A 23,968-nucleotide genomic window follows, 5' to 3' on the forward strand; every position below is an offset into this window, starting at 1 on the left:
GACTTTTCTTTTCTCCTCTCTCCTATAGCCTACTTGTTATGCGTATCTATATTTCATTCAGATAAACATGTTTCTACTCCAGAGTGGTTTTCTCTCCCAGATGGAAACGACCTAAGATTGTTGCTCAGCTACACTAATCACACCGGTCTGAATAAAAGACACTCCACTGGTGAAAAGTCCCACAAGTGATCAGAATGCTATGTGATGCTGTTTAAACGTTTATAAGTTGCAGTTCAAATTTGATCTGGAGCAGAATGAGTTAAACGGCTCGTCTGCGCGCACTGAACCGAGCGCAGCTCCTCTCAGCAGCATCTCGATCTCCGGTGTTGTATCACCGGCACGGTAATCATGTCCGGTAATGGAACCAAAGAAGCGCCTGACGACAGCACGGAGATGGAGCAAAAAGTGAGCTGTTGTTTTTATTCTTAATTTGTATGTCTATGCTTTTTAACTGAGCATGCATGAGTGGATACGATACGTCCAATGTGTAAACCATATAATGTACGATATGTTCTGATGGCGGTGTCCTTTTGAGACTCGAAACATAAACCGATTTTTGACAGGCGTTGTGCATGGTTATTACGTTAATATAGATGCGGAGCATAAAAGACGGATTGGTTTTGTACTGCAGTGTCTCTCTATGACGCAGAAGCTGAATGTAACTAGAAATGACCGAGCGAATTGTTCTTTTGAGTCGGATCTTATAATTGAATCGTTTGAACTAGCTTTAAACGACGGTGAAATAAAAAGCAGAAACGACAGCTTACAATGCAGAAACAGTTATAGCATTTTATGACAACGAATAAAAAAATAACCTACTTCAACGAGGTAAATTAATTTTAATATTGCTTTATTTTAAATGCGAATTATATTAGGTTCTAACTGACATTATAGTTTATGCGCTGAATAATGGCTGCAACAAATTGATCAAAAACCCTTACAATTAACACGTAATAAACGGGGTTTTGTGGTTACATATATGAATTATAAATATTATGACTATTGGATTAAGGACGTGTAAATTTGCCACATGGTGGCGTAATTGCGGCAGGACGTAAAATAATGTCTGAATAATGGTTTGAGACAGATATTTAAACGGACTGTTCAAAAGAACCGATTCGCGAAAATGAATCGGACTCTCCATCACTGAAAAGAGGAGAACGATTTCAACAAACCTCTTAAATTAGAAGAAAAAAAAAATTAATTGTAAGTTGTTAACACTTAGGGATTTCTTTCTTTAAGGTGTTTGTTTCATGTGTCTGAAGAAATGCAGCATGCAGACATCGTAATTTCCCACCTGTATTTCGATATAGCTCCTGCCCTTTGCTGTACCACTTTTGCTATGATTGCTATGGCTATTTGAGCGACTTCTCAACTGCCCAATCACAGCCTGCTTCTGTACAGCGTCTCGGAATCGGATTGGTTAGTGAGGGAAGACAAACCACTCAGGAGGCGGGGCTTGTCGTTAAACTGGTAGAAGAGACAAAAAACGCGCAGCTGCTGTCAGCCTGTGGCCGGCGGTTATAAGCGCTGCGCATCGCTGCACCTGTCATGAAATAACGCCGCGACAACCGGACAGCCGGACTGTTAAATTAATCGACGTGGTTTTCCTTCAAGGATTGTAAAGCCGTATTGGTATAAAAACATTTTTTCTTACTAAAGTTTATATAGATAGGTTTTTAACCGTTTAAACAGCTGTGCAGGATATAGATCATTTGAACTTGAATTATAATTTCATTTTATGGTATCTTGTGCTTTGTAAACTGTTGTAATTTATCTTTAAAATTGAATTTATTCGATAAATGATTATCAAAGAATAGATGGTTACACGTAAATAGCCAAGTAGTTGTATAGTTTGTCTGAAGGACCCAAACAGCTCGTGAAGCTCCTGCCAGGTGCAGTGACAGCTAGGGAGGCGCTTCCTCCAAAACAATTAAGAAATAGAAATAGAAAACCAGTTCAGCTGCTCAAAATTGCTGTTGTAACGAAATTGTCAGCTGATTTCCACGTTGTCTCCATCCGACCGGTTCGTGAACAGTTTTCTTTTCACATCAGGACCTTAAATCTCAGAGTGCGATTTAAAGTATACAATAGGTCGATGACAAATCAAAATGTACCGAATGTCCTCCGAAAAGTAATCTCTTAGACTAAATACTAAATAAATAAAAAAATATACTAATATTTTATTTATTGAACCTAAAATTTAAATTATGAAATACTAAGAAACTTAATTCAAAACTTTACTTAAAGTAAGTGCATATTTTAGTTTTATCATACTGATGTTGATGTGTTGATGTAGCTGGCAAGATATTATAAAAAAAAAAAAATATATATATATATATATATATATATATATATATATATATATATATATATATACAATATACTAATTACAAATAATAATAATATTTTAAATAAATAATATACAATGTCAGACTACAGCATTTTAATAAAAAGACTAATCGTTTTTTTTCTTTTCTTTTTTTATTGTTTTTTTTTTAAATCTGTTTTGTGATGAAACATTTGGGATTAAGTGAGCAGAGATTGAGTGACAGAAAGAGATTCTGTGTAAAGAAAGAGATTACAGATTACAGTTCAGATGACCCAGTTTGCTCCTTCAGTAAAGGGGATACTGAGCTTTTGCTAAGAAACCAATATAAGGATCACAAATGAGGCATCATATTTTGTTTAATGTTAACAATGTAAGTCATGTAGTGTATGTTATTATAGACAACGCAACAAAGACATTTCCTTTGCAGTATTTTTTTGTAGCTCATGTGAATGTCTTCTGTTTCATGCTGAATTGGATGCTCATGTTTTTTTTTCTACTTTTATTTTGAGCTGATTTCAGTGTCTTTATATGTAGAGCTTGAAGAGCGGTACAATGAAGACTGACTTGGAGGCTGGGAGTTGCAGCTCTGCAATACACTGTCAAGATGTGTGTCGTTCATATGGGAAACTTAAAGTCCTCAACAATCTCAACCTGACAGTGCCTCAGGGCCAAATGTGAGTCCACGATTTTGGCTTTCTAAATATGTTTTGAATATGTTATCAGGTTACACCAATCTTTAATGCTCACCAAGAAAACATGCCCAAATGCTGACCTGATGTTCACGTGACATGTCACGCACAGGCATGCATATATCTCCCCTACCTCATCCCTTAGATGTTCTGCACAAGTAGCACAACAAACCTCTAAATCTTGTGATGCTACTGCAGTGCACAGTTCACTGACTTTTACATCAACTTACGCCTGACTATCTGTCCTCTTATCCCCTGTTTATGATCTGATAAGTCTTATCAGAACGATATTTTAAAACTTTGTTTCTTTTTTCAAAAATAATGTGTAGTTTCCAGATGTGCAGAAGTGGATCACATTATGTTTGTGAGACTGCAGTTTTTCTGAAAGTCTGTTCAAAGTATTGTGACCAGCTTTTCCCGACAGTAGTTGGAATAATATTTTAGAGAAAAGAAATAGTTTTAAGCCACTTTTAATTCCATATCTGCTGTCTTATTTTGATGATGAGTGTATTGAAAAGCATTTAGTAACTCTTTTGCTGTTCTGAGCTTGACATCTGTGTCTGTATTTAACATTTCTCACTTCCTATTTCTAATTCCTCTCACAGACATCTAAATCACCCACATGTCATTTGATAATTTTTTGTCTGCATTTTAGTTGCTTGTTTAGAACTTTACATGTTAAAAGGTTTGGAGTCCGTACCATGTTTATAAAAAGATGTCTCTTGTGCTTAAAAAGGCTGCATTTTTTTTAAATAAAAAATACAATAAAAACAGTAATACTATAAAACAACAATTTTCTAATTTGATAAATTTAAAGTATAATTTATTCCTGTGATGGCAAAGCTGAATCTTCAGTAGTCATTACTCCAGTCTTCCAATATTCCAGAAATTATTTTAATATGCTGATTTGATTTGATGCTCAAGAAATATTTTTCTATCAATATCAATGAGCTTCTGAAAATATCTGTGAAAGCCGTGTTCCTTTTTACAGGTTTTTAATAGTTAAAATGAACAGCATTTAGTTTGAATGGAAATATTTTTTATATTTCTTTACTGTCACTTTTGATTCAGTTGAATTTATATTGAAATTGAAATTCTGTATTTAAAAAGGATTTGAATTACTCATTGTACTAGATGGGCTGTGGAGGATTGACTGGATCTTTGCTTATGTTTGTTTCCCTTGCTTAGTTATGGGCTGCTAGGGCCAAGTGGCTGTGGGAAGACTACGTTGTTGAAATGCATTGTAGGAACTCTAAAGATCTCACATGGACATATCACAGTACTGGGGAAACCACCTGCTTTCCCAGGACATGAAGTGCCAGGAAGGATGGTGGGATACATGCCACAGGTGAGAGATTGTTAGAGACTGTTGTTTACCCACAAAGCCTATTGTATAATGAATCCTCTTGAGTTTTATATATTTTCCTCTTTCTTTTTTCATTCTTTCTGCCTTCAGGATATAGCTCTGTACAATGAGTTCACTATCTGTAACACACTATGGTTTTACGGTCGGATTCATGGCCTTTCATCTAAAGAAACAGAAGCCAGGATGAATTTCCTTGTTGACTTCCTTGACCTGCCACAAAAAAACAGCCTTGTGAGAAATCTCAGGTAGAATGACATTTCATTTCATTTGTTTTTGTTTTTTTCATTGCAGTGATTTTTTTCAAAGGTGTAGTTTACCTAGAAATGAAAATTCTGTCATCATTTGTTCACTCTTACGCCGGTTCAAACCATGTGAGTATTCCGGAGTGTTACAGTAGCTATTTGTGAGAAACGGACACAAATTTAAGTTTGGTGTTTCACAGAAGAAAGGAAATCAGATTTTGGATGTTTTGAACGTAAAGCATGAAACAAATGAGGCTGAGTAAATGATGACAGAATTCTGAAAGAGACAGAGAGGAGGATAAAACAAAAGGAGGCATCATGTGTGACCCAGTTTTCTTTGTTGACACTTCTGTTAGCAGCGTTTTCATCAGAGCTTCGCTAATGACATTATGCAGTCCAAACATTTGGGAAAACCTGTGTCAGTTTATCTGGCCCCTCTGCTCTGAAACTTCGCACACTTCCTCTGTAGGGGTCTTAAGCGTCAAATGGTCAAATATTCGAAGTGGCTTTTATATGGAGAGAATCTAAAAGATCTGTTTAATAATTAATTGACAATGATTATTGGCATGATTTGTTTGCTGTCTGACATAGATGTCATATTGGCAGATGAAGGTACAGATTATATTTCTACACTACTGTTGTGTGTGCACTGTTCGTAGGACATAAGGTTTTTTATTATTCTTATTCTTATTATTTTATAATGAAACAAAGTGCCTGTCTACAAACCAGATTGTCTTTCACTAAGGCCAAGGAATGTGAAGCATGAGACTTTTATTTCTGTGTAGAAAGGCATCTTATGTCCTGCCGTCCTCTGGATGTAGTCTGTCTGGTTTTGTTTTCACAGTGATGAGCTGGCTTTAGGCAGGGCTCATCTATCTGAAAAGTAAGACAATGGCCCTGAAAGTCTTAAAGATCACATTAGTTTGTTAAGGTCAATTTCTCTTTGACAAGTTAGGTTATTGAATTTGTGGTAAGTCTTGTTTCTCTAATATTCATTTGATTAATTTAAATATTAATGTAATTTTTTTCTTATTTGTTGTATTGTAGTGTAATAGTTGGCTGTTCAATTTGTTAGTAATTAGAATAATTTCTTGTGCCAAATAGTTTATATAAAAAATAATAATTGAAACTGATTTTGCTTTTAGAGTGAACACTATTTACAGTCCATTGCTCCACACATCAGTATTAGCTAAAGAAAATCCTTAGACCTAGCATAAACCTGTTCTGTATCTATACTACAATATGAATGATTTTTTGTTAACTTATTTCTTTTAATAATTTATTTTAATATTTACTATAAATTGGAGCTTGTAGAAAGATTCAAATTTCATTTCATCAGCAAATACAGGTTTTTGTAAATCCCTGATTCCACCACAGGTTAAAAAAATCTCACAATTCAGATTTATATCTCACAATTGTGAGTTTATATCTTGCAACTCTGGACCTTTTTTGTTCACTGGTAAAAAATGGGCTTCCATAGATGTCTGCAATCTTGTTACTCATTTGGCAAATAAAACATTGGGTTAATTTATGTATTTTTATTATTAATTAATTCATTTATTTGATGAATTTTTATTTGCTTTGTTCAGTGGAGGCCAGCGGCGGCGTGTCTCACTTGGAGCTGCTCTTCTTCAGAACCCACAACTTCTGATCCTGGATGAGCCCACTGTAGGAGTGGACCCTGTTTTACGAGCCAAGTATGCACAACGTACCTCTATCTCCAGTATCTATCCGTCTTTACCTTTCATTGTGTTCCCATTACCTTTATTAACCTTCTATGTACCCATACTACTACCAGCACTACCAGTCTGTCTCTCCTGTATGCGCTTGTGGATGAACCTTGTTCTGCATTCTAAAAGGATGAGTTTTTTTTTGCCCTGCACCACTCCTTTCTCTTATTCTCTCTCTCTCTCTCTCTCTCAGACATCTCAACTTAACATTTTAGCTTGCATTCATAACTGTGCAGTTACTTTCCTCTAAAGTTAAAGGCTTTCCTAGTATCTTGTGTTTTCATCACACTTTGAAATCCATTTCATGAACCTATTCCCTTGTTCGTTGTAAATACCATAATTATTCAAGTGGCCTTTTCAAAGATTTGCCTCAATGAATTGGTAGAATCAAGATCTTTCACAAATCCCAGTGAACTCTTTTGCATGCCTTTGTTTGATCTTACCATGTGAGTGCATCCTGAGTATGTGGCTTGCTGAAGATTATACTGCTTTCTATAGACTCAAGATTACAACTCATTATAAACTTTTCAAGAAAAGAAGCTTTATGCTGTAAATTCTGAGTGTAAATCTTAATTTATTCTTGAGTTTGAGTATTTCATGAACAAAAAGGAGATAAGGAACATGTAGAAGGAGCAGTAGCCATGAAAGGAATGAGCCTGTATGGTTGAAAAGAGGGTCACTGTGTCACAGTTTTGCATATGATGCAGCATTTACTAAGCTGAATATAAATGCAGGTTTGTGAAATCTAGAAATATATTATTTTTAACAACAGCCCTCTGTTATTGGTGGTTTTATTACTTCAGAATGTTTTATTGTTTAGAAAAGCTCATATCCAGAGAAACACATTTTCTGCATTCCTATATTTCATTTGTAGGTTAAATTAATTCATTTTTATGCTGAGATCACATAGGTTCCAGTCAGACCTCGTTGAACCCTGCTGAAATCCTCTTACATAACAGACTATGGGCCAAGCCTGTCTAAGCCTTGAAGCATTTTGGGGTGCTTTAATTTGTAAGATACTAACCTATGCATTGTGTTCTATGCTAAAAATGTTAATTGACCAGACCACATACACACCACTGAGCTAAAGTTTGTGGTCAGTAAGACATGCTCACAAAGGCTACATTTATTTATCAAAAATAAAGTAAAAAGAAAATATTATGAAATAATACAATATTTAAAAAACTTGTCTATCTTCACTGTCACAAGAACCTTCAGAAACCATTCAAATATGCTGATTTGGTGCTCAGGAAACATTTCTAATTATTAAAAATGTTGATCAAAAGTTTAATTTTGTGGAAATATACTTTTCCCCCTCTAAATTCTTTAATGAATTGAAAGATAAAAAGAACAGCATTTATTTGAAACAGAAATCTTTTTTAATATAAATGTCTTTACTGTCCCTTTTCATTCGTTTATGTCCTTGAAAAAGTATTAATTTCTTTCTGTCTTTTTTTTTTTTTTTAATCTTACTGACCCCAAACATTTCAGTGGTGGCGTAAATCATTGCAATTTCTGTGACATAAAAGTGTTCATGACATAGTTGTGTTCATAGGAATTTGGGCTCAAATATCACATGATTTTATTTCCTGATCACGTTTCTCCCCCTCTGTCCTGACACTTTACAATTTATAAGAGTTTGTGTTATCCCATGCCACTTGTGGATTCATAGTTTTAATTTCCAATTAATGTTTGTACTAATAATAAGTATATGCACTAAAGGTAGGTTGCATCAGCCAAATGCAAATGTGTAAATCTCATAAAGTCAAAGTTCCATTAAAAAAGCACAGCACTCATGCAACAAACTTTCCACTTCTACAGGATATGGCAGCACCTGGTTGACATTGTAAGAGGAGGACAGGTTTCTGTCATTATTACGACTCATTACATTGAAGAAGCCAGACAAGCCAATACGGTAAGATACCTTCCTGTTCTGACCACAAACCTGTATCAAAATTCACTCCCACTCTTGTTAAAATATAAAGATGCTCAGTTTAAATGTAAAGCTATAGAACAGGACTGCATGATTTAATAGAGTCATTCTTAGGTTTCTTGAACAGACAAACCTCTCAACTCAATACTCATACAGATTTGTTTCTGTAATCCCTTATTATAGTTGTGACTCATTTGCCAAATGTACTTTGTACTGTAGCCTATTACATAACTTTAAATTAGCTTTTGGCAAAAAAATAAAAAAAATACAGGTGAGCTTTCATTTTTGAATTAGCAGACATTTTCTTAAAAATAAATGCTGGAGTTTTAGAGTTTTGATTAGACTATTTCATGGTATTGAGACCACTGACAAACTTATTTCATGCAATAATTAGGGTGTATTACTGTATATTGTGTCAAAAAAGGCACTAGTATACATCAGACGAGAGATTAGGGCTGTAAAATTAAGAAAGATTTAAGTCCAGTGACTCTATTGTTTCATTTTATTTCTCTTCAAAATGTTGTTTTACCAGTTTTTCTTGAAGGCATAATGCCTGTTGTCTTCAAAGTTGCACATAATTTTGTCTGACTGTATAACGTCAACCAGACAGTTGCTACATCCTGTTGATATATTACTCCTGAGTCACATGCACAGAGTGAAACCAAAGACACATTCACAACATGCTTTCTAACAGTACACTCACTGATCCAGAACAGTGACGTGAATTTCTCAAAATGAGCAGTATTCTTTAAACAACAGTACTACGAACTCCTTGCTCTGTCTGCCATCATTCTCTATTTGTAGGTAATGAGATATCTCTTGTTTCTCTTAGACTTAGTTTTGCTTCAGTTTTCAGCTTCTATGATTTTCCCCCCTGAAAAACAGACCTTGGTAATCTCACGTGTCTTCTTTGGAGTTTCAAAAGACTGTTACAAACTGTGCTCACATTTGACAAGTCAGTGGTCTCAAAATGTACTCCAATATCTTTCATCAAATTTCTACAAGACCAAATCATGTGAGCCATGCTGTCCAAATTAAATCATAGTTCTGCTCATGCTTCAAGTCAACAAATGTTTCATTTTTTTCTATTTTTATTTCTCCTTGAGGAAATTTGTAAGTGAATCATCTTAGACTGATTTATACGTGAATAAATAACTAGTAATAGTCCACCCAAAGATTAATATTTGCTGAAAATGTCCTCACCCTCAGGCCGTCCAAGATGTAAAAGCGTTTTTTTTTTTCCCTTCATCAAAACAGATTTGGAGAAAAGTAGCAATAAATCACTTGCTTACCAGTGGAATTTTTGCAGTGTATGGGTGCCGTCAAAATGCCAGTTCAGATGGCTGATAAAAACATCGCAATAATCCATCCCCTATCCATCATGTTTTGGCCAGAAGCTACGGTTTAAAGTTAAATTGCCTTACTGATGGATTTGTTTCTTACAAACACACATCTTTTCACTTCACAACATATAAATCTGTCTCTTTAGGTGGGTTTGATGAGGAATGGTCAATTGTTAGCTGAAGGTCACCCGGATGCTGTTATGAAGCAACACAATGCAGCAGTAAGTGCACACAAACATGCACATGAGATATGAGATACTGTACTGGCACAATGGTTTGGTTAACCTTTCAAATGCATCTATGTGTGTGCATTAGACATTAGAGAGTGCGTTCTTGCAACTTTGTGAGGACTCTGATCAGATGGGCTCCAAACAGAGTCCTCAGGGCCGACTGCTGGACAGCAGCCCATCTCCAGACAGTTTGAGAGATGAGAGCAGAGAGCCCATACTGAGAAAGAGCTCACCAGAGGACATGCACAAATATAAAGGTACAGGGAGAAATTCACTTGCTCTAGAATACTGCATGCAAATGTAAACTAAAATTGAAACAGAAATGCACTTTTTTATTGACATATAATGGCACTGGTTTCATAAACGTACCTAAAAATATGTATTTAGAATAACAGCTTTTGATCACCATTAAGACTGTGATGCTTGCAGTTGAAATGTTCTTGTGTCTCTACAGCTGACTGGAAAGTGCGAGCCAGACACATCATACCAAAATGGCGTAACATTGCAGCGCTGATGATCAAGACGATGGTTCGAATGAGGAGAATGCCAGGGTAATGATGTCTTAAAGTATTTATGGACCCTTTGGATAGACTGTGACTTTTACTAAGTTTTATTTTTTATATTATTTTTTAATATTAAGCAAACTAAATAAATGGAGGACTGCAGTAATAACTAAATTAAACGTAATTACCACTTTCTTAAATGTACATAAATAGCTTACTGTTGTCCTTCACAAACAATCTCTTGCACTGTGCAGATTTCTGCTAATCAAAGCATTTTAACTCAAAACAAAGTTTTGTGTGTGTTCCTCTTGTTTGTGCTCAGGTCCCTTTGTTTCCAGTTCTTGTTGCCTGTAATTCAGATCTGTCTGATGTGCTTGTGTATTGGTGGAGACCCCAAAGGCATTGATGTGGCAGTGGTCAATAATGAAACCAGTCCCAGTGCCTATAGTAGATTACTGCTGTCCTTCCTCGACAACACGAGTGTATACCAGGTAAATTTATAAAATAAAGATTTTGTGTAAATAGTACTAAAATTGTCTTTTGACAATATTTTTTTTCTTTTTTATTCTGTAAAGGAGTGGTTGATCAGATTTTTTCGAAAGCTTGATTGTGTTTATTGGGTGCAGTGTAACGTGTTCATAACATAAAAAAAAAAAAACATTATTTTACAAATGTTTATTTAACTTTATTCTACACAGCTGTTTCCATTATCATCAAAACGGTCTGTTGAGTTCCAGGTTCTATGAAGCCCCTCCCTCAGAATTACTCAGTGGTTCTGATTGGTTGGAGGCCCAGTGTGTTTGTGATTCGCTAACCGGCTAATGCACATTGTCTTGAAATTTCAAGCCCCTTTACCATTATAGGTAGTTGCATGTTCCAGGGGGCAGGGTTTATGTAAACATCGGGTTGATGTCTCAAACCCAAGAAGGAGCTCAATAAAATATCTCGCTTTGCATTGAACTTTGAGCGTCGAAACTTTGTAATTAGCCACCCTCTCTCACTTCCTCTTTCCTTGATTTCACTTCAAAAAATCTGAGAAATGAAAACAGCTTCATAAATAGTCAAGAGAAGAAAATGTACGTTTTCATTGTTAATTTCTAGATCAAAATACAGTTTCCTGTTTCCTTTCTGCAGGTGAGCTTGTCTCATTCTGAAGCATTTGCTGGTATCTATAATGGGGAATACTGGGGCATCATAGAGTTTGGGGAGAATTTCACCAGCTATCTAACCAAAAGGTGAGCTCTTTTGTTTAAAAATGTTTATGAAAATGACCTGAAAGAACATGTTTGGATGTTGTGACCAAAGAATGCCAGCCAAGTTTCATAATCCCTCACCTTGAGAAAGTCACTTATTTGTTCTGTCAAATAAGCTGTCATTTGATCATGGTTGTTTCTAAAAACCTATGTGTACCATGTGACTTGTTTGGCCGGTTCATTTACAACTTCTATTTTAACCAATTAACTCTATTGTTAACCAACACAGCAAGTAGATCTATTTTTGTCCAGTATCTTTTTTGTTCATTAGAGGACAACTTCAGATGAGCTCGTGGTAATGATTTTTCTGCATCTTCTTAAGGTGTCATATATGTTCTTAATGCAATTTTAGACCCATCCCTTGTTTTAAGGGTTCACTTACACCATCTAATCATTCACTCTCAAATATCATACACATAACACAAACACCTGCCTCATAGTCAGACACACATGACTGCATCTCTGCACGCACACACACACAAACACAAGTACATACCAATATGATGGGCAAAAAATGACTGTATGTCAATGTTTTCCCATCTGACATTAAACATTAATCCTGATTATGTCATCAAATACCTGTATGAATACAGCCTAAAACTGCAAGCATTCATTTAAACAACATAACATGTCAGGTGAGAATGAGTGTAGGAGAGCGACTGAAGGGGAGAGTGTTGGGAGAGGCTTCAGGAGTGAATCACAGTGTTCTTAAGGTGAAGAAAAGCAGGTCTGTCCTGCCTTTCTGTGTTAGTCTGTCCATATGTATCATGTTTTGTGCATCTCTGTCCTGACTGGAGCTTTTTGAATATATCACATATATTAATATTCTTCCTATTTGGTATAAAAATGACCCATGTAAGATGTAACATCTGTGGCTTTACATGGAAAATAAGTAAAATGATGTTTAGATGTATGCTTATTTGTGTGTGTGCAGGATGCTGCAGCCCAGAGTCTCCAGAGATGTGGTTGAAGGAGGATCAGTTCATGTTTGGCTGGATCTGACCAGTGAGTTTTATTCACTTTTAGTCCAATCGATATTACTTAGCTTTTGATTTCACTTGACCTCATATTGCTGCCACAAGAGGGTGCCCTTTAAGTCTTGAGGGCATTTATGGATGTGGCTGAATTGAATCTCTGTAGAACTGGTTTGCAGTGAATTTTGCATGAATCTTTGGAAATAAAGTGGGATTCAAATGTCTGAGACCATAAGTAGCTCCGATTTTACATGTTTATAATTAATCAATTTAGATTTTTTTTTAATTACATATATTAGATAAACAATTTTGAGTTAAGCAATTCAGCTCTATTTCAGTATAACAATTGTACTCCTCAACATTTCAGACCGACAAATTGCCCTGATGCTGCAGAAAAAACTCCATGAGGCCTTTGAGGTTAGTTTTAAAGATGTACATTTAAGTTTTTTCCCATTATTTGACCACAACAAGCTGTTTTTCCTTGTCTTATTCTGATCTTTCAAAAGGCTTTTGTCGACAAAAAGCTGGGGAGTTTGTCATACATGGTGGCCGTCCCTATAAAAGTGAGTACGGTTCACTGATGTTCTTTATCAATGGGGAATTTCAAAGCTCGAATGAGTCATACACCTTTGTTCTGAATATTCTTTATGTAACTTTTCCTCTTTTATTTCATTTTTTTTTCTCTGTGTGCCTTTTATAACTATCCTCTCATATATCTGTCTTCCTTTTCTTAATATGTCGCTTTATTCTTCCTTTCCTAAAATACCCTCCTAATTTTTTGTTTCATGTGGTTTCATAGTTTGAAGAACCAATATATGGCAATGAGAACACAGATTTCACAACTTTTGTGACACCAGGAGCTGTTTTGAGGTAAACACACATGCAGTACATTCACATGTATACAATTTATTATATCAATCACACACACACACACACACACACACACACACTTACAGCCATTCAAATATATTAATACACTTTCAGATAATACTACTGCATCATGATGGACTTCTTCCAGTATCATTTATCTTTTCTTTCTCTTTTTAGCATCACATTTTATCTAGCAGTGGGGTTGACCGCTCTGTCCTTTGTGTTAGAGAGAAAGGAGGGTCTGTTGGACAGGTGCTGGGTGGCAGGTGAGACAGCTCACATCAACCAGATGGCCATCATCTGACTTAAGAATACATTCAGTAAAGAATTGTGGCACTTTTGAATGGAGTATTTCAGCATAAACTTCTGTCTTGTTTCCTTACCACACACAAACCAGGTGAATAAAAGCTGTCTCGTTCACAACCCAAAGCTTAGAGCTGTCCTGCAGGATGAGAGATTATGCCTATTTACACAAATAATGTTTAGCTCTAAACTTTTAGATTAGAATAAATGGGCACATTTATTGAATTCAACCCTTACTTTTTCATCAAGACTTCATGAACAAGCAGTTTTAGTGATTTACCAATAGGGGGAGCTGATCACCCACAGCAGCTGAAACACACTTGGTAAGCTTTTCATAGATGTATGTGAATATATGTTTCTTTGTGTGTGTTTCTCTAAAGGCGTAAGTTCTCTGGAGACCATGCTGGCACACCTCTTCTCACAGCTGTTTGTTATCAGTGTTCAGATCATCCTTCTGCTGATCTTCATCCTGCTGGTCTTCAAAGTGAGTGTATGCGTGTGTATGTGTGCGTGTAAGAGAGAGAAAAAGATGTGTGTTTTTCAGCTGTGTGTCTGTCTCTCATTAATACTTTACATATATGTTTCCATCCAAACTAGCATTTTCAAGCATTTTCCATACGTTTCTCATCTACACTGAAATACCAGAAAAAGTTAAATTCGGTTTACTACATGATACAGAGGGAACAGGAATGATACGATTATTCTGGCAGGATAAATTCATTTAGGAAAATATTTCACCATTCACGAACGAGTCCAACTCGCGTTCACTCACGATTGTATGTCTGATCTAAAATCCAACTGCCTTCATGTTTTGCCACAAACAGTAATCGCGAGTAATCATCATCGAGTCATTGATGCAGGACTGTGATGAGTGTACAAAGGAACAGATCTGTAGCAATAGTGTGAAAATTAATAGCATATAACAGACAAATACTAGTATAAACATAGATATCTACCGGTACAATATATGTCACATTACTAAATTTGCGTAATCATTTTCATAAGCCTCCGTTTTCACAGGTCACACTACAACACGAAAACAACATTTTAAAATATATCCACTTCAGACAGCATTTTCAAAAAGTTTAGTTTTGCTTGACAAAAACGCTGTCTCAGTGTGGATGAAAGGCCAAAACGCAGAGAAAACGAAAACGTGTTAGTCCACAGTGAAGTTTGTAGTGTAGTGCAGGACTGTACACAATATTTACAAAAGACCAAAAGCAATCTAAAGCCAAATTTTCAAGCAATCAGATCCTCTCATCTTAGGTTAGGTTTAAGAAGGATATTTAACCAGAATCTCTTTTTCTCCTTTTATTAACAAATAATTAGTCATTTGTGAAAAGGTGTATATTTTTCAAAGTCTCAGCTAGATATATTTATACATTGGCATTCAAAAGTTCATAAGATTTTCATTATTCATGTTTTTGAAAGATGTCTCCGAAGGCTGTATTTATTTAATAAAAAATACAGGGAAAAAAGTACTAAGAAAAGTAATATTACAATTAGAATACTGAAGAAAGAAATTCATACAGGTTTGGAACAACTTAAACGTACATTTTTGGGTGAATTATCTCGTAAAGCGTATGGATTTTAAAAATTATTTGAGATCAATTACTCGCCCTCATGTCATTCCAAACCTTTAAGACCTCAGTTCATCTTTGGAACCCAAATTAAGATATTTTTGATGAAATCCGAGAGCTTTCTGACCCTCCATAGACAAACATAGAAACATTCAAGACCCAAACGTCGTAAGGACAACATAGTACCACAGCGGATGCATTTGATGCTGTTGAAACAGGAGCCAGCCTTGTTTACAACCACAGGAATTCATACACATGTGTCATGGTACTCTTCTAAATAAAGTTACTTTTTGTTTTCTTTGAACATAAAAAGTATTCTTGTCTTCATAAAATTAAAGGGTTAGTTCACCCAAAAATGAAAACGCAATCACAACAGACCTGGAAGAGAAGACAATGCTGAATAAACTCGTAATTTTTTGTATTTTTGGACCAAAATGTATTTTCGGGGCTTCAATAAACTCTAACTGACCCTCTGATGTCACATGGACTACTTTGAAGATGTTTTTCTTACCTTTCGAACCATGAACAGTATACCATACACACAGTTTCAATGGAGGGACTGAGAGCTCTCGGACTAAATCTAAAATATCTTAAACTGTGTTCCGAAGATGAACAGAGGTCCCACGGGTTTGGAACGACATGAGGGTGAGTCATTAATGACATAATTCTCATTTTTGGGTGAACTAACCCTTTAAGGTTGAACCATTGATGTCACATGGACTATTTTAACAATGTCCTTCCTATGTTTTTGGACTTTAAGTGTGGTAGTTGTGTTGCTGTCAAATGGAGGGTCAGAAAGCTTTCATATTTAATCAAAAATATCTTAATTTGTGTTTCTGATGAAAAAGGTCTTTCGTCTCATTTTTGGAGAAACTATCCCTTTAAGTATATCAAGACTGAGCAGGCTGTTGTAGGGGGGAATTAAGGTCTGTGAAATGTCCTGTGCTCTGTGAATGTTAGAAACAGCTCTGGGACTGAGCCATGTAAGTTCATTTATACATAAATAATTCCTTGCTTTGTGTCTAGTGGTTTGTACTTGACCACCGTGGCAACAAAGGGATTGCTTTGGTAACAGACCTAGCTGTAGATAAGCCATTCTATTTCCAATGTGTAACTCTAGCAGTAAAGATGTGACACTGACTAACATGTTCTGTGTAATCAGCCAATAAGAGCTGTGAGCTTCACACAAAATACTTTTCACACTCGCTTATGACACTATAGATTTGAATCACTGTTTAAAAACAACCTATTGTTAAATATTGCACATAAGTATTGTTTTTGCAACATAATGTTAAAATGGTATATTTGACAGTTTATATCAGGGGTGCGAGCTGAAGAACAGCACAGGGACTAAAATAGCACTTCACAGGAAGTGAAGTAGTCATTCTATACTTCTTGAGTACTTTTTTCTCACATATTTTATTCAGTTATACAGTAGTTAATTAACTCTATGATGAAAAAATAAAAAATATGCACATAAAATGATCACTTATATTTTATATTTACACATTATTTTATATCTGAAAGTGCCATCATACCCTGTATGTGTCAGGGTTCTGTCACTTCAGTCTAGTGGTATTCATGGTTTTGTGACAGAGCCCTGATACTCTCCTCATGTCATTGTTTTCATGTGGCTTGCGATTGGTTTGCTGGCCATGTGCTTGTTTTTGTTTTTTGTGAGCACATGGCTTTTGTCTTTGTTCCTATGTGCCATGTGCTCTCGTCGATTGTCTTGACCCCACCCATCTTGTTACCTGATTATTGATGTAATTTTCCCCACATGTGTTCCCTCGTTACCCTCCTCATTAGCTCCCTATTTATTGTCCTTGTGTTTGCAGTCTGGTTGCTAGTTCGTCGTCTAATATTTGTCTGTGCACATCGTGTCTTGCCTTGCCTTGCCAGTCAAGTTTTGTCTGTTTTCCCCTACGGGGTAGTTTTTGTTTGTTTATTTTATTATTATTACTATTAAAGAGCCCTTCTCTCTGCATCATTGAGTCCTCGCCTCATCCCTCTACCCAAACCCTGACAGTATGATTCATATGGATGCTGTGAAGTAGAATACAGCTATTTCATAATATGTTTTATCATTATCACAACATTTTCCATGTCTCTTTCTCTATTACAGATTCCTAATGAAGGATCTCTGGCTTTGGTGATCTCACTGATTGTGCTGCAGGGAGTGACGGGAATCTCCTTTGGACTGGTCATTTCCTCTGCTATCGATGACGAACAGTCGGCCAATCAGGCAGCCCTTGGAATCTTCTACCCCAACCTCATCATTAGCGGTACACTGTTTGATCTCACAGATGTTCAAAAATAAATTAGATAGGATAAAGTTACGCTGTGGCTTATTTTACTTACTATTATTTATATTTAGGTTACCCTTAACCCTCACGTTTTTGTATTGATGCAGCCATGTATGTCATTTCTCCCTCCACCCCAAAATGGTGCAGTCCAGAAAATATAATAAGAGTTATATTAGGGCCATACTATCTGGGTGTGTCCAGTGGGTTAATGGATGTGATTCCACAGCGAGTAAAATTGTGGATTGATAGTGGAGTGGAATAAACAGAGTGAATGATGATTGATGGATGAGATAAAAATGGAAAGGAAATATAAATGATTATTTTAAAGAAATGGAAGGAAATTCTCTTTAGTGAGGACTTGACCCCACTTACCGGTCATAATCCACATGAAAACAAAATGAAAACTAATGGCCTGCTGAAGTAACACAAACACATTAGTAACTACTAAAAATATTCATACGTAGATGATTCTACAGATTAAAGTTTTAAATTAATGAAATGAGTCATCTACCTCCTGCAGGTGTTATCTGGCCGGTTGAGTGTATCCCGTATCCTCTGCGTTATTTGAGTCTAGTCCTGCCCCAGACCTATGCATCTGAAGCCCTGCGCTGTATCATGTACAGAGGTAGAGTATGTGCACTCACGCACGCACACACATTTGATATAGCACCCGTACCAAGAAACTTATGATATAAATCTATTGTTTATACTGTATTATAATAATTATAATAAATATTTATTAGAAATATCTACTTATTTTCACTAATTATTATTATTTTATTTGGTAAGACAACAATAAATGCATCATTTTAATTAAGTTATTTATAATAACATTTAACAAAAGTTTGTCAAAATCTTTTTATTTTATCTAATGTAAAAAATAATACTATTTTATATTAATGCCAACTTGGTATCAAACGTATTTTTGTCATTCTGACATCCCTTTTGGAGACTGTATAATTCACAAACTCAGATGTGTACATAAAGACATGACAAATAGTTGAGTTGCTTATTACGGGTGAGTCTTCTCACAGGAGTGTCTGAAGCATGTCTCTATCATTTCAAATATCACACATTTCAAATAGACTGCCTTACCCGCACACCTCAGATATGTCACATCTCTTGTGTCACACGCACAACAATTCTCTCTGAAATCCCGCTCAGCTAACATTTTCCCTCTGATACAAACGTATTGAGTTTCAGCAGAATTCACAACACCTGACTCCCTTCTCTCTCAATTATTCACGGAGCAGGAGGAGCGTCTGCCTCTTTTCCTAAATTAAACACACAGCTTCAGTGTTGTTTACCTGCTGCCAGCATTGCTCATGAACGGGAACCATTAGTCAGACAGTGAGAGACTCAGATGACGGCACACAAAGTTCCAGTTCAAACGTATTTTTTTATAGTTAATTGACATATAGTTAATTGACTGCTGATTAGTGATACGCAGACGGCGGTTATATCTGCGTACCCTGTGGGTAATTCGCAGCTCGGGTGGGTCGAAAAAATACATTCAAATGAATTATGTGTGGGACGCAAGTGGATGAGATGAATCAATAGTGATCCAAATATTCTCTAAATTATAAACGTGTTTTCAATGCATTGTTTTCAAACAGTCACAAATAAAATTGTGAAACTTTTTGAAGTTCCGAAACGTGCAGCAGCGTGGCTGGTGACGTTAAACACAAGCACTGGCTAGAGTGGAGTGTAACACGCTGCAGATGTATGCTATGATGCACAGATCAGCTCTCATATCACTGAATCTACTCTTAAAAATAAACCATTGAGAAAACCATGGAGAATTTATTTGAAGCAGCGGATTCAGGTGATGTTTTAGCTCATCCACGTATCTCTACTGCTGATACTGTACAGGCTAGATCAGAGCTGAGACTGGTCATGTGACTGGAAATGTACAGACTGTACACAAACCTGGTTTTCCCCTTCATTAATCTACCTGAGCCCGTTGGTTTTTGATTATGACACCACGATGACATTGCTCTGGGGGGGCATTATTGTTAACTAAACCTATTTAAAAAATGTGTTGATTGACATAAAGCTGAAATAAAATCGAAACGTTTGGTGACTTGAACTTGCAAAATATAAATGAACTGTTGCCTTGATAACTAAGTGAAATAAAGTATCCTAAGTTAAAATGGAAGTATTGAAATTGCTAAAACTGGAAAAAAAAGGTTACATAAAAAATTTGACAACATATGTAACCTAGAAAGTATAAAATGTAATGAAAACTGAAAATATAAAAATAAAAGCAAATTTAAACGATTCTCTTATTTCTAGTGCTGTCAATCGATTAAAAAAAATTAACTAATTAATCGCACAATTTTTTAAAATTAATCGCGATTAATCGCGATTAATCGCAATTAAAAGACTGAAACTTTTTGGATATGTAAATGTAAAATGTAAATAATTAATGTAAACTCAAGACAAAGAAACTATTTAAATTCAAAATATGATTGTTTATTGGAATTTTTGTTTAACTTGTAACACAGATTTTCTCATGTAAACAACATACCTGCAATAAACCATCAATATCCTCCAAATTAACTGTTGGCTTGAAAGCCATATTTATTACAGAAATAAAAACACAGGCATGTAAGTACCATTTGAATTTCAAAACAATCAATGCCAATAAAAAACAAAAATGATTTCCATGTTGAATTCTAAGTGGACTGCAAAAAAATTCCAAAGTATAGTCATTGCCAGTGCTTTAAGTGGGCCGGTATGCACCTGTACTCAGTACCGCCACTTCCAAATATAGCTCTTGAGCATACCGCCACCTCTCCGTGCGCCCAGAACGTGCTTTTAGCGTACCGGTACGCTCATTTGGACATCTGTTTTAATAGAGGTTTTAATCTTTTACCTGCACTGCCGATTTTCAGAGCGCCCTTCACAATGCAAGCTTCCTAATTCATCCCACCCAGAGCAGAAACTACATTACCCATTCACCCTTAAGTTATACAAGTGAATAGCGCATGTGTCGCTTTTCCCACTGTTAAGTGTCAACAACTCAACGTGGCCGGAGAAGGTGTGTGAAACTCGTTGTGAGTTATACTAAAGCAAAATCTTGAGTATTTATTGTCTGATAAACATTAAAAACTGTCTGCGGAGGTTGAGTCGTCCTGCAGCCCCCGCTGGCTGTTCATTGGCTGCAGCATCTTTTTTCTAAGTTCTAAAAAAATACCGTAGACGGCAAGGCACAAATTTAGATATTCATTTATCTAATTAATCTATAGCCTATGCACAAAGACAATATGATCTTTTTGTCCCCCTTTTTTTTTTTAAAGCTTGATGAAGAGATAGAGCGCAAGTTGCTGCAGCTGCAAGGAGGACAGTGATGCACGCGTACAGGAGTGATTGACAGTTCGCGGCACTGTGTACAAAAAATACTCCGCTACACAATTATTTCTTTATTTTCGTTTAAGCTTATTAACGTTAGCGTTACAGAAAGGTCTGATTTACGTACTGTTACAGTCATTGTTTTTTTTTTTAAACAATGACATTTGAGTTCATGATTTTAATGTTGCTGTTTCTTGTGGCAGACTAAATGAAGATGTTTCTTGTGGCAGACTGAAGAGTAATCCGGCAGAGTTTTATACTGAAACTTTCCGTCTAAAAGTCCTTCCTTGGTCTTATCCATATTTCTTTGCACGTTGAACACACATAGGCCACAACTGGAAATAAAAAAAACTGCAACCGCGTTAATTGCGTTATTTTTTTTTAACGCGTTAAATATTTCAAATTAATCGAATGCGTTAACGCGCTAATTTTGACAGCACTACTTATTTCACATTCAGGTTGGGATCTGTCCCGTATGATGGTCTGGCGAGGATTTGCAGTCACTCTTGGCTGGAACACATTCTTCCTTATACTGGCAACAGTCATTCTTAAGCTGAGAATGTGAGAGGCTCTGCCAAGGAAAGGTGCTTCAGATTGGGTATAGTGGTGTTCAGCGAAAGCAAAAGATGACTGACACATGGATTTGCCAATCTGAGCCTCTCTCTCCTGGCCTCCCAAGGACCATCAGCGTGAAACTCAGGGCATCCCTCAACCAGCTAAGAGACCTATTCCACGAACAGTTTACTGACAATGTGACATAACACTTCAATTACAACACTTCACGTGGGCTTTAATTATTTAAAAAAATCCATCAACGAAGAAGAAAGCGTGTTGAAGCCAACTGTTGGAACTTTCCATACCCTCTTTCTCCCTGTGGTTTATGTAATGCATCCTGATTTCAAATTCACTGACTAGGTTTTTTAGTGCATGTTCCATATGCCTTGTCTGTGCCAGTAAACCTTAGACTGTGTACAACCAGACACTTAAATTGCTTTAGGGAAACCTACAGTGTTGCCCATCCTTGTACTCCCTCATCCTGAACAGAAAGAGCACTGCTTAGCAAGGATTCTTCACTGGGCACAGTTCACCCTGGCCTATGAGAGTTTTGTTTTCCAAACTGCTGCTTGTTTTTTTTTTTTAATGATAAATGTTTTTAAATGAGCAGTCTGTGTGTTAATAATCCATCAAGTGCCATAAAGAAAATGAAGGAAGGACTGCAATGTTTACATTTGAGCACAAACTAGACCTGCAAGTTGAACTGAAAAGACAAGTATAGTCCTGTCTTTTAATATATATTGTATTTGAGAGACAGCAGCACATACTGCATTACAATGCAAGCCATATGCGTTGTTACTTGTACTATTGAATATAGTTTGATGAATATATTAGCATGCAATATTTGATGAGCAGAATGCATAAAGAATATTTTAAATAGATACTAGGAATTGCTTATTGGTTTGGGTTATAAATCGTATGTGTGTTTCACTGTCCTTCTTAAATGTCAACAAATTGATCATCTGTTCATATTTTCTTCTCTTTGAATCTTAAAGTTCAATATTAGGATACTTGATTTCTACCTTTACCTTCATTGACCAGCTGCAGGTTCAGGTTTAAATTCTCTGAATTCTCTACACCACTGTCAGACTGAACATATCTAGACCCTGCTTAACTCAGTCAAAAGACTTCACATGTTACTAAGAAATAGTTTGTTTAAAACTACATTTACATTTGGTTGACATTATATCCAATATCTGTACTTTGAACAGTTTGAATGTTTCACAAAGTCACAAACATAAAAACTATTTTTTTTTTTCATGTAAATGAAAAATTCAACAGGAAAATGCTGAATTTAAATATTTAAGAATTATGAAACAGGCTTTTCATTGTAGTAATAACGACGCCCACACTGGAATTTCATGGCATGTTTTGATAGGACATAGGCTGACAGTTGATTTTAGGACTAGAGCTTTGTTGGTTCTAGATTTTTTTTGTGTCTGGCTCCAGTTGAGGCTTAGAGACAAATGTTTTGCAAAGGTTTGTTAAGTACTGTGCCATTTTGAAAAGTCATCCTGTGACCTTTACACACACACAAAACCATTATTTGCTACCTCTTGAATTGCTGCATATAAAGCCCTCATAATTGTGCGCATTGACTTACTCTTGGTGTTAAATTATCTTTATGGAATTAATGACATCTTTTTTTCAACAATAAACATTTTTAATAATCTCTTCATATTTGTATATTGACTGTTTTTGTATTTATTCAACAACACCCAACTGCTCCCCTGGCACTGCAGCATAAATGGCTGCCCACTGCTCCGGGTGTGTGTTCACGGTGTGTGTGTGTTCACTGCTGTGTGTGTGCACTTTGGATGGGTTAAATCCAGAGCACTAATTCTGAGTATGGGTCACCATACTTGGACTTTATGTCACTTCACTTCACTTGTCAAAATCCACCACCTGCTCTTTGTGCTCTTGTAAATTTCTTATTCATTACCAGACCATTAGCACATTTCAATATCTGAATTTCAAATCTCTACTAGCTTCAAAAGTTTCTCAATGACAGATATTTTCCTCACAAATTTCATTTGTAAAAGTATTAATGTGAACACATTTCCTGTTTTGTTGAACTAGACGAAATGATTCATCTATGCATCATTCCATGAATGCTAGTCAGAGACAATATCATGGTCAGCTCCAACGTGCTGGAACACACATAAAAACAAAGAAGCTTATTGAATCTGAGAAACTGCTGTTATTAATCTTATCTGATATCCACTGATGTGAATATTGCTGTATTTGAAAGAAAGGTCAGGCAGTCAGATACATCACGTCAGTTTACTATCCATGAGGCAGATGTTATCTTAGTGTAGTTGTCTGAAGTGTTGAACATCACACCATTTGTCAATGTCAACTTCCATCTCTTATGCAACCGGTTCGGAAGATAGTGTTACCTGTTT

At 36.0% G+C, this 23,968-nt stretch overlaps 1 protein-coding gene across 2 annotated transcripts; it reads left to right on the forward strand.

Moving 5' to 3' along the window:
* The first annotated feature begins 72 nt into the window (after positions 1–72).
* abch1 (ATP-binding cassette, sub-family H, member 1) lies at positions 73–23,239 on the forward strand. 2 transcript variants are annotated; one of them, XM_052580644.1, is made up of 20 exons: positions 73–405; positions 2,867–3,006; positions 4,210–4,369; positions 4,478–4,632; positions 6,219–6,326; positions 8,181–8,274; positions 9,782–9,856; positions 9,951–10,122; positions 10,320–10,416; positions 10,691–10,859; positions 11,503–11,603; positions 12,556–12,626; positions 12,963–13,012; positions 13,102–13,158; positions 13,395–13,465; positions 13,643–13,731; positions 14,149–14,252; positions 17,474–17,633; positions 18,175–18,279; positions 21,467–23,239. In XM_052580644.1, exons 1-20 carry the CDS (start codon positions 349–351, stop codon positions 21,571–21,573), a joined length of 2,142 nt encoding a protein of 713 aa, XP_052436604.1. In that variant the 5' UTR covers positions 73–348; the 3' UTR covers positions 21,574–23,239. The 2 variants fall into 2 exon arrangements, with proteins under 2 accessions (XP_052436604.1, XP_052436605.1); XM_052580645.1 differs by lacking the exon at positions 73–405 and adding an exon at positions 1,497–1,635.
* The last annotated feature ends 729 nt before the right edge of the window (positions 23,240–23,968 follow it).

The sequence above is a fragment of the Carassius gibelio genome, chromosome B17, assembly GCF_023724105.1.
Source record: "Carassius gibelio isolate Cgi1373 ecotype wild population from Czech Republic chromosome B17, carGib1.2-hapl.c, whole genome shotgun sequence".
Lineage (NCBI taxonomy): Eukaryota > Metazoa > Chordata > Actinopteri > Cypriniformes > Cyprinidae > Carassius > Carassius gibelio.